Consider the following 16,148-nt stretch of genomic DNA (forward strand, 5'->3'; position numbering starts at 1 on the left):
GAGAGAGGCTGAGGGAGGGATGAGGGGAAGGATGGAGGAGAGAGGCTGAGGGAGGGATGAGGGGAAGGATGGAGGAGAGAGGTAGAGGGAGGGATGAGGGGAAGGATGGAGGAGAGAGGTAGAGGGAGGGATGAGGGGAAGGATGGAGGAGAGAGGCTGAGGGAGGGATGAGGGGAAGGATGGAGGAGAGAGGCTGAGGGAGTGATGGAGGAGAGAGGCTGAGGGAGGATGGAGGAGAGAGGCTGAGGGAGGGATGAGGGGAAGGATGGAGGAGAGAGGTAGAGGGAGGGATGAGGGGAAGGATGGAGGAGAGAGGTAGAGGGAGGGATGAGGGGAAGGATGGAGGAGAGAGGTAGAGGGAGGGATGAGGGGAAGGATGGAGGAGAGAGGCTGAGGGAGGGATGAGGGGAAGGATGGAGGAGAGAGGCTGAGGGAGTGATGGAGGAGAGAGGCTGAGGGAGGATGGAGGAGAGAGGCTGAGGGAGGGATGAGGGGAAGGATGGAGGAGAGAGGCTGAGGGAGGGATGAGGGGAAGGATGGAGGAGAGAGGCTGAGGGAGGGATGAGGGGAAGGATGGAGGAGAGAGGCTGAGGGAGGGATGAGGGGAAGGATGGAGGAGAGAGGTAGAGGGAGGGATGAGGGGAAGGATGGAGGAGAGAGGTAGAGGGAGGGATGAGGGGAAGGATGGAGGAGAGAGGCTGAGGGAGGGATGAGGGGAAGGATGGAGGAGAGAGGCTGAGGGAGGGATGAGGGGAAGGATGGAGGAGAGAGGTAGAGGGAGGGATGAGGGGAAGGAGGAGGAGAGAGGTAGAGGGAGGGATGAGGGGAAGGATGGAGGAGAGAGGTAGAGGGAGGGATGAGGGGAAGGAGGAGGAGAGAGGTAGAGGGAGGGATGAGGGGAAGGATGGAGGAGAGAGGTAGAGGGAGGGATGAGGGGAAGGATGGAGGAGAGAGGTAGAGGGAGGGATGAGGGGAAGGAGGAGGAGAGAGGTAGAGGGAGGGATGAGGGGAAGGATGGAGGAGAGAGGCTGAGGGAGGGATGAGGGGAAGGATGGAGGAGAGAGGTAGAGGGAGGGATGAGGGGAAGGATGGAGGAGAGAGGCTGAGGGAGGGATGAGGGGAAGGATGGAGGAGAGAGGTAGAGGGAGGGATGAGGGGAAGGATGGAGGAGAGAGGTAGAGGGAGGGATGAGGGGAAGGATGGAGGAGAGAGGTAGAGGGAGGGATGAGGGGAAGGATGGAGGAGAGAGGCTGAGGGAGGGATGAGGGGAAGGATGGAGGAGAGAGGTAGAGGGAGGGATGAGGGGAAGGATGGAGGAGAGAGGTAGAGGGAGGGATGAGGGGAAGGAGGAGGAGAGAGGTAGAGGGAGGGATGAGGGGAAGGATGGAGGAGAGAGGTAGAGGGAGGGATGAGGGGAAGGATGGAGGAGAGGGGAAGGATGGAGGAGAGAGGTAGAGGGAGGGATGAGGGGAAGGATGGAGGAGAGGGGAAGGAGGAGGAGAGAGGTAGAGGGAGGGATGAGGGGAAGGATGGAGGAGAGAGGTAGAGGGAAGGGAGGAGGAGGAGGAGGAGGAGGAGGAGGATGGAGGGATTGGTGCTGGCGGATTCGTCCTCTCGCTCTCTCTGCGTTGCTTTAGAATCAAAGGCTTTGTGTCATTAGTGACGACCGGATTAAGAAACGCAGCAGAGAAATTTAACGGAAATGGCAGCAGAGAGAGTTATTATCAGACAACCTTGAGAAAGTGTGTGATCTTGTCCCTGGACTCTGACATAGCCACAGACTAACATCATCCTAGTGAATACGGATTGCACTCAACCACAAAATGCATAGAGTACACTCTAGCCATGCCAGCTAGTTCTGTGTAATAGTAGAGCCAATGCTACTCTTTCAAGCATATAACCCTACTATTACTTTATCACTACTAGCTTCATAACTGGAGTTCCACCCATGCATGTTTCACACTTAAACCTGTATAAGACATGCATTTTTATCTCAAGTCAGGCTCTCAGTTTACGTACAAAGTAGACAGCCCCGAAGCTGCCATGGCCGATCTCGTGGAGGTCACAGAAGACTTCCTCGGGGTCTTCTTTGAAGAAGAGGTCGGCCTGCTCTGGGTCCTTCGGCACTCCCTTCCGCGTGGACGAGGGCATGGTGGGTGGGCGGGGCTAGACGGTCCCGTGGTTACCGCGGTGTTCCACCTCACTGCAGCTGCTCCTCCTCATCCAAGCGCCCCGTTTTTACCATACCAACCTGGACGGAAGACAAACATACACGTTTATGAGGGAGTAAGGCCTACACACAACACAGAGATGTTTTATACTGTATCGTTTTGGTGTATTTGGTGTATTTATATGATCGCTTCACAAAATGAATAGCCATTTAAAATGGACAATAAAGCGTATCGTATGGAGATTCCATTTACAGGATAAACATGCAGACACAAACACACAGATCAAGTGTTTTGAATCAGTACAACCATGTGTACTACCATATCCTACTCATCACCATTTAACAGGATTCTTTCTAGGATGTACACACTGCATGTGTGTTTGTGTGTCACGTGGACAGTTGGCAGGGTAGAAGAAGGGAAGGAGATGGTCATGCTCACTGTCTGGTCCTGTTGCTCAACCAAGCAGAACATCTCACACACACACACACACACACACACACACACACAGGACAGCTGCAGCCGCTCGCTGTGAGTCATTGGTGCATCACTTCCACACATGGACACACACACACACACACACACAGACGGACACACATACACACACAGACACAGACACACAAGGCAGCAGCAGCAGGTAGGGCTACAAGTGTGTAACAAATAGGCTATGCTCCTGTTAGAGAGAGACACATACACACAGAGAGAGAAAAGAGAGGGCCAAGTGATCACACGTAGGCTTGGGCGATACCCTGTTTATACCGTATACCGGGGTATTTCGAAATACCGACGATATGATTTCCAATACCATATAAATAAAAAAATATAGATATACAGTATATATTTTTTTATTGTTGATATTGTATTATTTATCCTGAGGCGGAGGGAGTGCGTGCAACGCCACTGCTTACAAACTATAAGAAATCTAAGATGTGTCAAATTATATCCAGTTCAAGGCTCCAGCTATGCATTTGGTTTGCTAACTTGCTAGCTAAGTGTCTAGATGTCAAGATCAAGCTTCTTGGTTACAGCAGAGACATTTAATCCCCTTCTGGATCAAGATTCCTGTTAGCCTAAATTGCAAAAAAAACACAAAAAAACATGTAAAGTGTTGTTCCAATGTTTCATGAACTGAAATAAAAGATCCCAGAATTTTTCCACACGCACAAAAAGCTTTTTTCTCAAAAATGTTGTGCACACATTTTTTTTCAGACCTGTTAGCGAGCATTTCTGCTTGCCAAGATAATACATCCACCTGACAAGTGTGGCATATCAAGAAGCTGATTGAACAGCATGTATCATTCCACAGGTGCACCTTATGCTGGGGACAATAAAAGGCGACTAAAATTTGCAGTTTTGTCAAAACACGATGACAGAGATTTCTCAAGTTGAGGGAGCATGCAATTGGCATGCTGACTGTAGGAATGTCCACCAGAGCGGTTGCCAGATAATTGAATGTTAATTTCTCTACCGTAAGCCACCTCCAACGTCGTTTTAGAGAATTTGGCAGTACGTCCAACCGGCCTCACAACAACAGACCACGTGCATGGCATCGTGTGGGCGAGCGGTTTGCTGATGTCAACATTGTGAACAGAATTCCACATGGTGGCGGTGCCGTTATGGTATGGGCAGGCATAAGCTACGGACAACGAATACAATTGCATTTTATCGATGGCAATTTGAATGCACAGATATACCGTGATGAGATCTTGAGGCCCATTGCCGTATCATTCATCCGCCGCCATCACCTCATGTTTCAGCATGATAATGCACGGCCCCCATGTCGCAGCAATTTGCACACAATTCCTGGAAGCTGAATATGTCACCAGTTCTTCCATGGCCTGCATACTCACCAGACATGTCACCCATTGAGCATGTTTGGGATGTGTACGACAGCGTGTTCCAGTTCCCGCCAATATCCAGCAACTTCGCACAGCCATTGAAGAGGAGTGGGACAATATTCCAAAGGCCACAATCAACAGCTTGATCAATTCTAGGCGAAGGAGATGTGTCGCGCTGCATGAGGCAAATGGTGGTCATACCAGATACCGACTGGTTTTCTGATCCACACCCCTCCTTTTTTTTTTAAAGGTACACTACATGACCAAAAGTATGTGGACACCTGCTCGTCGAACATCTCATTCCAAAATCATTCATATGGAGTTGGTCCCCCTTTTGCTATAATAACAGCATCCACTCTTCTGGGAAGGCCTTCCACTAGATGTTGGAACATTGCTGCTGGGACTTGCTTCCATTCAGCCACAAGAGCATTAGTGAGGTTGGGCACTGATGTTGGGCGATTAGGCCTGGCATGCGTTCCAATTCATCCCAAAGGTGTTCGATGGGGTTGAGGTCAGGGCTCTGTGCACGCCAGTCAAGTTCTTCCACACCGATCAACAAACCATTTCTGTATGGACCTCGCTTTGTGCACAGGGACATTGTCATGCTGAAACAGGAAAGGGCCTTCCCCAAACTGTTGCCACAAAGTTGGAAGCACAGAATCGTCTAGAATGTCATTGTATGCTGCAGCGTTAAGATTTCCCTTCACTGGAACTAAGGGGCCTGAACCATGAAAAACAGCCCCAGACCATTATTCATCCTCCACCAAACTTTAAAGTTGGCACTATGCATTGGGGCATGTAGCGTTCTCCTGGCATCCGCCAAACCCAGATTAGTCCGTCGGACTGCCAGACGGTGAAGCGTGATTAATCACTCCAGAGAACGCGTTTCCACTGCTCCAGAGTCTAATGGCGGCGAGCTTTACACCACCCCAGCAGACTCTTGGCATTGCGCATGGTAATCTTAGGCTTGTGTGCGGCTGCTCGGCCATTTCCAATCCCATTTCATGAAGCTTACGACGAACCGTTCTTGTGCTGACGTTGCTTCCAGAGGCAGTTTGGAACTCGGTAGTGAGTGTTGCAACCGAGAACAGACGACTTTTACGTGCTACGCGCTTCAACACTCGGCAGTCCCGTTCTGTGATCTTGTGTGGCCTACCACCTCGCGGCTGAGTCGTTGTTGCTCCTAGACGTTTCCACTTCACAATAACAGCACTTACAGTTGACGGGGCAGCTCTAGCAGGGCAGAAATTTGACAAACTGACTTGTTGAAAAGGTGGCATCCTATGACGGTGCCATGTTGAAAGTCACTGAGCTCTTCAGTAAGGCCATTTTACTGCCAATGTTTGTCTATGGAGATTGCATGGCTGTGTGCTCGATTTTATACACCTGTCAGCAATGGGTGTGGCTGAAATAGCCAAATCCACACATTTTTAAAGGGGTGTCCACATACTATTGTATATATAGTGTATCTGTGATCAATAGATGCATATCTGTACTCCCAGTCAGGTGAAATCCATAGATTAGGGCCTAATGAATGTATTTCTAATTGACTAATTTCCTTCTATGAACTGTAATTGTTGAGTTGATATTTTTGTTCAATATAAATAACGCCCTTTGTGTGCACTTCCGGTAATACCATATACCTCGGCATGGTACAGAAACAGTATGGCGGTATGACAATCTGGATACCGCCCAACCCTACACACACGGGCAGACAAACACACACACACAGCGAGGGTACACAGGCAGAGACAGTAACAGACACTAAACATCATCATCATTCTCAAGCGCTTCATCTTAGAGGTATTCATTGTTTTCAGATACAACAACATATCAAACAATCAACTACATAGGACAACTCTTTGTTCCAAAAGGCATGGCCATATTTGTTCCTTTTTCCACATGAATGGCATGGAATGACCCGGATTATGTAGAACCTTTCGAACAATGGCGTGTTCTGTGTTCCGTGTTGTAAATGAAGGCTTGGCTTCCTGCCTGACCGCTTATCTAGCTCTACTTCTACAATTACATACACAGTTCATTATGTTCTCAGGCTAACTGTAGTGTGGTAAAGAAGGAGGTGTTTCTCCTGAGCAGCACCTTCTCTGAGCCTGTTACCACACCTCTAACGACAGTGTGACAATTTGATAGGAAACGCTGTGAAAAACCTATACATAATGGATGACAGCCTGGTTACAAAAGGTTCTAATGTGTAAGCTACAATACTGTACATTGTGCTGTATTCTTGGTATTACGTCATTGTGTTTAACTAAAGTTCAGTTCTCACATACATTATTATTGCTACGTAATACCCGTGATAAACATGGGTTGAAACATTAAAAAAAAAACATTGATTAGTTCCACCACTGATGTTGGTAAATGGGTGAACTACTGCCAAATTATCACAGTTCAGAGTCAAGATTTTTTCCATGTGTTCCGAATGCAATAGATGCCATGTCTCTGGCTGGACTGGGGAAAAGGTATAGACCTTACATAGGAACTTACATAGAACAATAAATACACCCTTTAGCTATAGATACACTCCATGCATTCAAACACCCTACAAGCCTTCATTGGCCCTTCCGACATGCCAACAGGGAAAACACAGTGTGTGTGCGTGCGTGCGTATAGGAGTAAACCATGTTTTTGTTTCCATGATTATAGGCTTTACTCCAAATCCAAATAAAGCATTTCAAGTGTGTGTGTCTCTCTCCCTCTCTTCATTGCATCATCCTGTCTGTCTCCCCTCTCCTCCTGTCTGTCTCCCCTCTCCTCCTGTCTGTCTCCCCTCTCCTCCTGTCTGTCTCCCCTCTCCTCCTGTCTGTCTCCCCTCTCCTCCTGTCTGTCTCCCCTCTCCTCCTGTCTGTCTCCCCTCTCCTCCTGTCTGTCTCCCCTCTCCTCCTGTCTGTCTCCCCTCTCCTCCTGTCTGTCTCCCCTCTCCTCCTGTCTGTCTCCCCTCTCCTCCTGTTGAGCTCAAAACTCTCCAGTAAGAGCTTAAAATGAACCCCCCCCCCCCCCCCCCGCCTCGCTCAATCTGGATACACAGCTTCCACTAGATAAAAGGAGAGAGAGAGAGAGAAGTGAGAGAGAGAAGAGAGGGGAGTGAGAGAGAGATGGAGAAAGAGAGAACAGAGAAAGAGATGGAGAAAGAGAATAGAGAGGAAAGAGAGGGCATCAATTCTTTAACCCACGTGGTGGTAGAGCTTTAACCCACGTGGTGGTAGAGCTTTAACCCACGTGGTGGTAGAGCTTTAACCTGACAGTGGTTTTAGAGCTTTAACCTGACAGTGATTTTAGAGCTTTCAAAGATAGAAGGATAGAGAGAAGAGGGTCGGAGATAAAAATGGAGCAAATGACGAGGTCACATCTCACATCTCTAGGGGCCCTTTGCTTCCATCTCTCTCTTTCCTCTATTCCTGCTCTCCTCTTCCTCTCTCCTCCCCCTCTCTCTCTCTCTCTCCCCTCCCCCTCGGTAGGAATGTGTGATATGATGCAACGAGGCAACAACAAGTTGTAACTGTGCTGTTGGTCCTCACTACCCGCTTACACCATTTGTGTGTGTGTGTGTGTGTGTGTGTGTGTGTGTGTGTGTGTGTGTGTGTGTGTGTACGCGCATTGGGAAATAATTACAGATCTATCTATGAATGACATTGTGCTGAGGAAGGTGATTAGGGAAGCGGCTTCGACAGATTAGGGAGTTAGTGCGTGGGTGTGTGTGTGTAAATCGAAGCATGTGTGCTCCCGTGTGTGTAGGAGTGCATGAGGGTGTGTGTGGGCGCGAGAGTGTGTGTGTGTGTGTCCGTGCGAATGAGTGGGTGCATATGAGTACGTGCCTGTGGGCATGCATGTGTAGGGGTGCGCGTATGTGTGCGTGGGCATACGTGTGTGTGTGTGTGTGTAGACGTGTGTGTGTGTGTGTGTAGACGTGTGTGCGTATATAGAGTGAGAGAGAGGGGGAGTACAGTAGAGTGATGAGGATCTAGCATTTGCGTGAGTGCACACACACACACACACACACACACACACACACACACACACTCCCATCAAGAATATTCATAAACAGACATGCCTTCACATATCCTCTTGCCCAAATACACACATTTCATCCACCCATACGGTGGTTTCTCACGCTGTGGGCTCCCTGAGGCCACTGCACTGCCATTACTAATTCATCTTCAAACGTGTTGCTATGAAAGAAGACCATCAAGCTGCTGAATATTATATTCCACAGCTCTGCTCTGACACAGGCTCACTAGAGGTCTTCATGGGTCCAAAATGGACCTGGGGCTTTCCCACTCGGACCCGATATGCATAAATAAAAATTTTAAATGGAGATCCGTTCCGAACGGACCAGAGGACAACTAGACCCGTTCCATATAGACCTGGTCAGATCCAGACCCAGTCCGATCAGAGCGAGGGAAGCAGCAGAAAAGCCTTTTTTAAAGCTACTTCATTAACCGGAGCTGATAAAGAGAGAGATAACGGAGAGATTGGTGCTGCTCTAGCAGGCGGGGGTGGGGCCGTACTGTGAGCGAGTGACACGGGGAGCAAGAATAAAAAAAATGTAAAAACGTTATTTAACTAGGCTAGTCAGTTAAGTGCGAATTCTTATTTACAATGACAGCCTACCAAAAGGCAAAAGGCCTCCTGCGGGGAGGGGGGCTGGGATAAAATAAATAAATAAATAGGACAAAACACACATCACGACATTAGAGACACCACAACACTACATAAAGAGAGACCTAAGACAACAACACAGCATGGTAGCAACACCACATGACAACAGCATGCTAGCAACACAACATGGCAGCAGCACAACATGGTAGCAGCACAAAACATGGTACAAACATTATTGGGCACAGCCAACAGCACAAAGGGCAAGAAGGTAGAGACAACAATTCATCACGCGAAGCAGCCACAACTGTCATTAAGAGCGTCCATGATTGAGTCTTTGAGGGAGAGACCGCTCCCAACCAACAAGCCGACTCTCGCTATAGTAGACCATTAGCTGCTATAGCTAGGTTATTTATCATCCAATATGATTACCCAGTACCTGTCTTGACTGCATCAAACCGGGAGACGTTAGTTAAGCTAGCTAGCTAGGCTAATTATCATCCAATATGATTACCCGGTACCTGTCTTGACTGCATCAAACTGGGAGACGTTAGTTAAGCTAGCTAGCTAGGCTGATCGAGTCCGCATGCGCTTTCTTATCCTACACAGTTAGTTACAACCAACAACAACTCCATTCATAATATTAAGTAGCAGCCTACCTGTTGGCACTTGGTCGTTGTTGCCTATCCTTCTCCTTTAACTTTTAATGCCGTCATTTTAATGCCATCTTCCATTGATTAGATATCTCCTAACTTTTGCCCCACACAGAGGCTCCATAATTGTAGCCTATTGGCGCTTTGATGACTTATGATTGGCCAACAACAACAAGCTAAAACGCTCCACTCTCGTTAAAAGCAAGAGCAGCTGAATAAATGATAACCTCTCATTCTCTCTCTACGGCAGCTGTCGGATCTGTATGGGCCCTTTCCCGACAAGTCAGTTAAAATTACACATACCCAAGACCTGTGACAATCATATCAGATCCGACCCAGACCCGTGACATTATTTAGAAATCTGGATCCGGACACGGAGCACACGGGTCAATGAACCCCTGACCTTCTGCGTCAGTCCAGCATGAGAGCCATCCACTAGCGCCCTCTATAAAGACAGTATGCACGCGCACACACACTTCAGACTGAAACAGCATGAGAGCTCTACTCCCCTGAGAGCCACCTGGTACAGTGAGATAGATGTTGATAGATTGGGTGGACAGTGCCTTCAGAAAGTATTCACACCCTTTTACTTTTTCCACATTCTGTTGTGTTACAAAAGTGGGATTAAAATTGATTTAATTGTAATTTATTTGTCAACAATCTACACAAACTATTCGATGTCAAAGTGGAAGAAAAAAATTCAAATTTTGTAAGAAATGAACACTTCTACATTAATGTAGATGCTACCATGGTTACGGATAGTCCTGAATGAATAGTGAAAAAGTTAGACACACAAATATCATACCTCTAAGACATGCTAACCTCTCACCATTACAATAACAGGGGAGGATAGCAATTCCAGCGCAAAATGTCAAGTCAGAAAACAGTGTTTCTCTCGCTCTGTCGGACGCAAGGGCATTAGGATGCATGAGCTTCAGTCATATTCCCAAAGAAATACAGTTAAAACAAATAATAACGGACACTCCTTAACTATGTTGTGTCTGGCTGTTTAAAAATACATTGCCTATATTCCCTTGTCTCTCCATTCGGATACATTATTATCCAGTTGTGAAGATAGTAGACCGATTCTATCCAGCCCATGATGTAGTCCTATATCCTAGCTCACTACAGTAAGACAGCCAGTTCATCAGACAGTCACTGCTCCATCGTGACGTAGTCCTATAACCTAGCTCACTACAGTAAGACAGCCAGTTCATCAGACAGTCACTGCTCCATCGTGATGTAGTCCTATAACCTAGCTCACTACAGTAAGACAGCCAGTTCATCAGACAGTCACTGCTCCATCGTGACGTAGTCCTATAACCTAGCTCACTACAGTAAGACAGCCAGTTCATCAGACAGTCACTGCTCCATCGTGACGTAGTCCTATAACCTAGCTCACTACAGTAAGACAGCCAGTTCATCAGACAGTCACTGCTCCATCGTGACGTAGTCCTATAACCTAGCTCACTACAGTAAGACAGCCAGTTCATCAGACAGTCACTGCTCCATCGTGACGTAGTCCTATAACCTAGCTCACTACAGTAAGACAGCCAGTTCATCAGACAGTCACTGCTCCATCGTGATGTAGTCCTATAACCTAGCTCACTACAGTAAGACAGCCAGTTCATCAGACAGTCACTGCTCCATCGTGACGTAGTCCTATAACCTAGCTCACTACAGTAAGACAGCCAGTTCATCAGACAGTCACTGCTCCATCGTGATGTAGTCCTATAACCTAGCTCACTACAGTAAGACAGCCAGTTCATCAGACAGTCACTGCTCCATCGTGACGTAGTCCTATAACCTAGCTCACTACAGTAAGACAGCCAGTTCATCAGACAGTCACTGCTCCATCGTGACGTAGTCCTATAACCTAGCTCACTACAGTAAGACAGCCAGTTCATCAGACAGTCACTGCTCCATCGTGACGTAGTCCTATAACCTAGCTCACTACAGTAAGACAGCCAGTTCATCAGACAGTCACTGCTCCATCGTGACGTAGTCCTATAACCTAGCTCACTACAGTAAGACAGCCAGTTCATCAGACAGTCACTGCTCCATCGTGATGTAGTCCTATAACCTAGCTCACTACAGTAAGACAGCCAGTTCATCAGACAGTCACTGCTCCATCGTGACGTAGTCCTATAACCTAGCTCACTACAGTAAGACAGCCAGTTCATCAGACAGTCACTGCTCCATCGTGATGTAGTCCTATAACCTAGCTCACTACAGTAAGACAGCCAGTTCATCAGTCACTGCTCCATCGTGACGTAGTCCTATAACCTAGCTCACTACAGTAAGACAGCCAGTTCATCAGACAGTCACTGCTCCATCGTGATGTAGTCCTATAACCTAGCTCACTACAGTAAGACAGCCAGTTCATCAGTCACTGCTCCATCGTGATGTAGTCCTATATCCTAGCTCACTACAGTAAGACAGCCAGTTCATCAGACAGTCACTGCTCCATCGTGATGTAGTCCTATAACCTAGCTCACTACAGTAAGACAGCCAGTTCATCAGTCACTGCTCCATCGTGACGTAGTCCTATATCCTAGCTCACTACAGTAAGACAGCCAGTTCATCAGACAGTCACTGCTCCATCGTGATGTAGTCCTATAACCTAGCTCACTACAGTAAGACAGCCAGTTCATCAGTCACTGCTCCATCGTGACGTAGTCCTATATCCTAGCTCACTACAGTAAGACAGCCAGTTCATCAGACAGTCACTGCTCCATCGTGACGTAGTCCTATAACCTAGCTCACTACAGTAAGACAGCCAGTTCATCAGACAGTCACTGCTCCATCACGTGCGCCACATAGACAGACGGACACAAACCCGTGCTGCTCCTCCACCGGAAAATAATATTAGAAAATATTTGCCATTGCCTGCATTTAGCCTCTGCCCATGCTTTCAATAACATTATCTTTTGTCATGACTCGTCCCGTTCTATTCTATTCGTATTAGTTTTAGCAGAGGAGCCAATATAGTATATCAATGTTTTATGGGTATATAGTCACAATAGGCCAACAGTTGACATCACCCAACCCTAACTAATAATACATTTAAAAAGACAAATCAGGCAAATTGTGCATTGAGATAACGTATGGACGTTGGGAGGGAGAGGGAGAGGGATAATTACATAATGATCCTTTCATTTTATATTACTAGCATGATATTACAGAGTAGGATTAGGGCTTTTGGTATTCTACTGTGGTATTCATTCCCATAGAACCACTGCACTTCAGTAAAGCCTTACTAATCAAGACGGACAGCCTGGGTGCAGTAATAACGCATCACCCCACATCACCCCTGGAGTATACGTGTACTTTAAAGTATTAATAACACACTTTAACACAGGGCTTAGGTCATTCAATCTCATGTGGATGTGAATGGGTGCATTGTGTTTATTCAATTGTAATGAACACATGAAATATAGGACATAGGAGCATGCATATGAGGGGGAAAATTATAAAAAATATTGTACCCCCACCTCCCTCCCTCCCCAGGACCCCCCAGCACGCTGCCTTGGCTATGGGCTCCCCAACTCTCTGATCTGCTGTGTGACTCAGCAGCCAGCTTTGCTTCTGGCGTTCTGTGTGTGTGTGTGAGTGTGCTTCCCTTCTCCCAGAGAGGAGTTTAATTATGAGCGATTGCTTTACGAAGTCAGCAGCAGCATCATCACGCCGGCTTGAGTAAGTAGAGCAGTAAGAGAGGAGCAACCATTAGGGCTCCAACACACGAACCATTAGGGCTCCAACTCACCAACCATTAGGGCTCCAACACACCAACCATTAGGGCTCCAACACACCAACCATTAGGGCTCCAACACACCAACCATTAGGGCTCCAACACACCAACCATTAGGGCTCCAACACACCAACCATTAGGGCTCCAACACACCAACCATTAGGGCTCCAACACACCAACCATTAGGGCTCCAACTCACCAACCATTAGGGCTCCAACACACCAACCATTAGGGATCCACACACCAACCATTAGGGCTCCAACACACCAACCATTAGGGCTCCAACTCACCAACCATTAGGGCTCCAACACACCAACCATTAGGGCTCCAACTCACCAACCATTAGGGCTCCAACACACCAACCATTAGGGATCCACACACCAGTAGTGTTTGCCTGCAGAGAGTACTTGCGAACCGAGTACGAACTGATGCACGAAAATGTTGGCAGTCAGATGTCAACAGTGTGCTGAACGAACCGAAGATCCACATCCGGTGCAATGTGTGCGACACTTACAGGGCAGATTCATTTACCACAGTCGCCTGCTTCCATGCAATATGGACAGTAGGATTTAGATAATGGATGGATGGATGGTGGGAGGGAATGAGAGCGAGAGAAAGAAAGGACTGAATAGTACAAAAATGAATCAACGAATCAATCACAATGACACCAAAATGTTGTCTGTATCATGTACGGTTCACATTTCATAGACATGTATAGGTCTAAAAAGGGCCTAAAAAATGGCCACTAAAAAATGGTTTGTTATACAAATGTAAAAACCACGTTAAACATAATTCCTTCCAATGAAGCTTTGATGTGAGAATTGCCAGAACAATCTGGAATAGCAAAAATCTTTTTGGGTCATGCTGAGGTGGAATGGCCCCTGTACAGTAGGTGGCTTGAGGTAAACGACCACATGCATCATTACCTTAGTGTGGGAGCGAGTTCTGCTGTTCTCTGGGCTCAGAGTGGGTCTACAGTCCACTCTGCTGCTTCATGGCTGGGACAGATGATGGGGGGAAAACCTGAGGAAACACAGCAGAGGAAAGAGCATACTTAGATGAATAACTTCATCATGACATAACTGATCGAAACTGGTTGAAATTACGTAATTCACTTAAACAGAGTTTGTACTTATCCAAACATGTACGTATCAGTAGTGAACTGTACAATAATAATTCATAACCCTTACAGGTTGTGTAAGCACACCGTTTGTGGCTAGTATAGAGTACAGCATAGGCACATCATATCTTGAGTTGGCAGGTGGTAGAAAATCCCCATCCACAAAGATACAACAGAGCTCTGGTCTGACAGCAGCTAGCTAGCTACAGTACAGTCACATCTAGAAGAGCTCTGGTCTGACAGCAGCTAGCTAGCTAGCTAGCTAGCTACAGTACAGTCACATCTAAAAGAGCTCTGGTCTGACAGCAGCTAGCTAGCTACAGTACAATCACATCTAGAAGAGCTCTGGTCTGACAGCAGCTAGCTAGCTACAGTACAGTCACATCTACAAGAGCTCTGGTCTGACAGCAGCTAGCTAGCTACAGTACAGTCACATCTAGAAGAGCAGAGATCTGGCAGCAGCTAGCTAGCTACAGTACAGTCACATCTACAAGAGCTCTGGTCTGACAGCAGCTAGCTAGCTACAGTACAGTCACATCTACAAGAGCTCTGGTCTGACAGCAGCTAGCTAGCTACAGTACAGTCACATCTACAAGAGCTCTGGTCTGACAGCAGCTAGCTAGCTACAGTACAGTCACATCTAGAAGAGCTCTGGTTTGGCAGCAGCTAGCTAGCTACAGTACAATCACATCTAGAAGAGCTCTGGTCTGACAGCAGCTAGCTAGCTACAGTACAGTCACATCTAGAAGAGCACAGATCTGGCAGCAGCTAGCTAGCTACAGTACAGTCACATCTACAAGAGCTCTGGTCTGACAGCAGCTAGCTAGCTACAGTACAGTCACATCTACAAGAGCTCTGGTCTGACAGCAGCTAGCTAGCTACAGTACAGTCACATCTACAAGAGCTCTGGTCTGACAGCAGCTAGCTAGCTACAGTACAGTCACATCTAGAAGAGCTCTGGTCTGACAGCAGCTAGCTAGCTACAGTACAGTCACATCTACAAGAGCTCTGGTCTGACAGCAGCTAGCTAGCTACAGTACAGTCACATCTAGAAGAGCTCTGGTCTGGCAGCAGCTAGCTAGCTACAGTACAGTCACATCTAGAAGAGCTCTGGTCTGACAGCAGCTAGCTAGCTACAGTACAGTCACATCTAGAAGAGCTCTGGTCTGACAGCAGCTAGCTAGCTACAGTACAGTCACATCTACAAGAGCTCTGGTCTGACAGCAGCTAGCTAGCTACAGTACAGTCACATCTAGAAGAGCTCTGGTCTGACAGCAGCTAGCTAGCTACAGTACAGTCACATCTACAAGAGCTCTGGTCTGACAGCAGCTAGCTAGCTAGCTACAGTACAGTCACATCTACAAGAGCTCTGGTCTGGCAGCAGCTAGCTAGCTACAGTAAAGTCACATCTAGAAGTGCACAGATCTGGCAGCAGCTAGCTAGCTACAGTACAGTCACATCTACAACAGAGTACTGTAGCTAGAGACTCCCATTATTCATCCAATGACCCCTGAGCTCTTCCAAGAGAACTAGTTCCTCTTTCTCCAAACGACTTCCTCCTCTCTAGATACCACAGGCCTCATCTCTCTCCCTCTCTACTCTAGATACCACAGGCCTCATCTCTCTCCCTCTCTCCTCTAGATACCACAGGCCTCATATCTCCCTCTCCTCTCGATACCACAGGCCTCATATCCTTCTCTCCTCTAGATACAACAGGCCTCATATCCCTCTCCTATCGATACCACAGGCCTCATATCTCCCTCTCCTCTCGATACCACAGGCCTCATATCTCACTCTCCTCTCCTCTCCTCTAGATACCACAGGCCTCATATCTCCCTCTCCTCTCGATACCACAGGCCTCATATCCCTCTCCTCTCGATACCACAGGCCTCATATCCCTCTCTCCTCTAGATACCACAGGCCTCATATCTCCCTCTCCTCTCGATACCACAGGCCTCATATCCCTCTCTCCTCTAGATACCACAGGCCTCATATCTCCCTCTC

At 47.4% G+C, this 16,148-nt stretch overlaps 1 protein-coding gene across 3 annotated transcripts in view; it reads right to left on the reverse strand.

Annotated features, from left to right (window-relative positions):
• taok3a (TAO kinase 3a) overlaps positions 1-16,148 on the reverse strand; it is a 131,987-nt gene that overhangs the window by 63,633 nt on the left and 52,206 nt on the right. For all 3 annotated transcript variants that reach the window (XM_084181336.1, XM_084181338.1, XM_084181337.1), the window contains exons 2-3: positions 13,951-14,047; positions 2,020-2,251 (exon numbers count right to left, since the gene is read on the reverse strand). In XM_084181336.1, the coding sequence (XP_084037462.1) occupies positions 2,020-2,151 (132 nt within the window). In that variant the 5' untranslated portion in view covers positions 2,152-2,251; positions 13,951-14,047. The remainder of the gene's footprint in view (positions 1-2,019; positions 2,252-13,950; positions 14,048-16,148) is intronic.

The sequence above is a fragment of the Coregonus lavaretus genome (assembly GCF_964263955.1).
Source record: "Coregonus lavaretus genome assembly, chromosome: 17".
Taxonomy (NCBI): Eukaryota; Metazoa; Chordata; class Actinopteri; order Salmoniformes; family Salmonidae; genus Coregonus; species Coregonus lavaretus.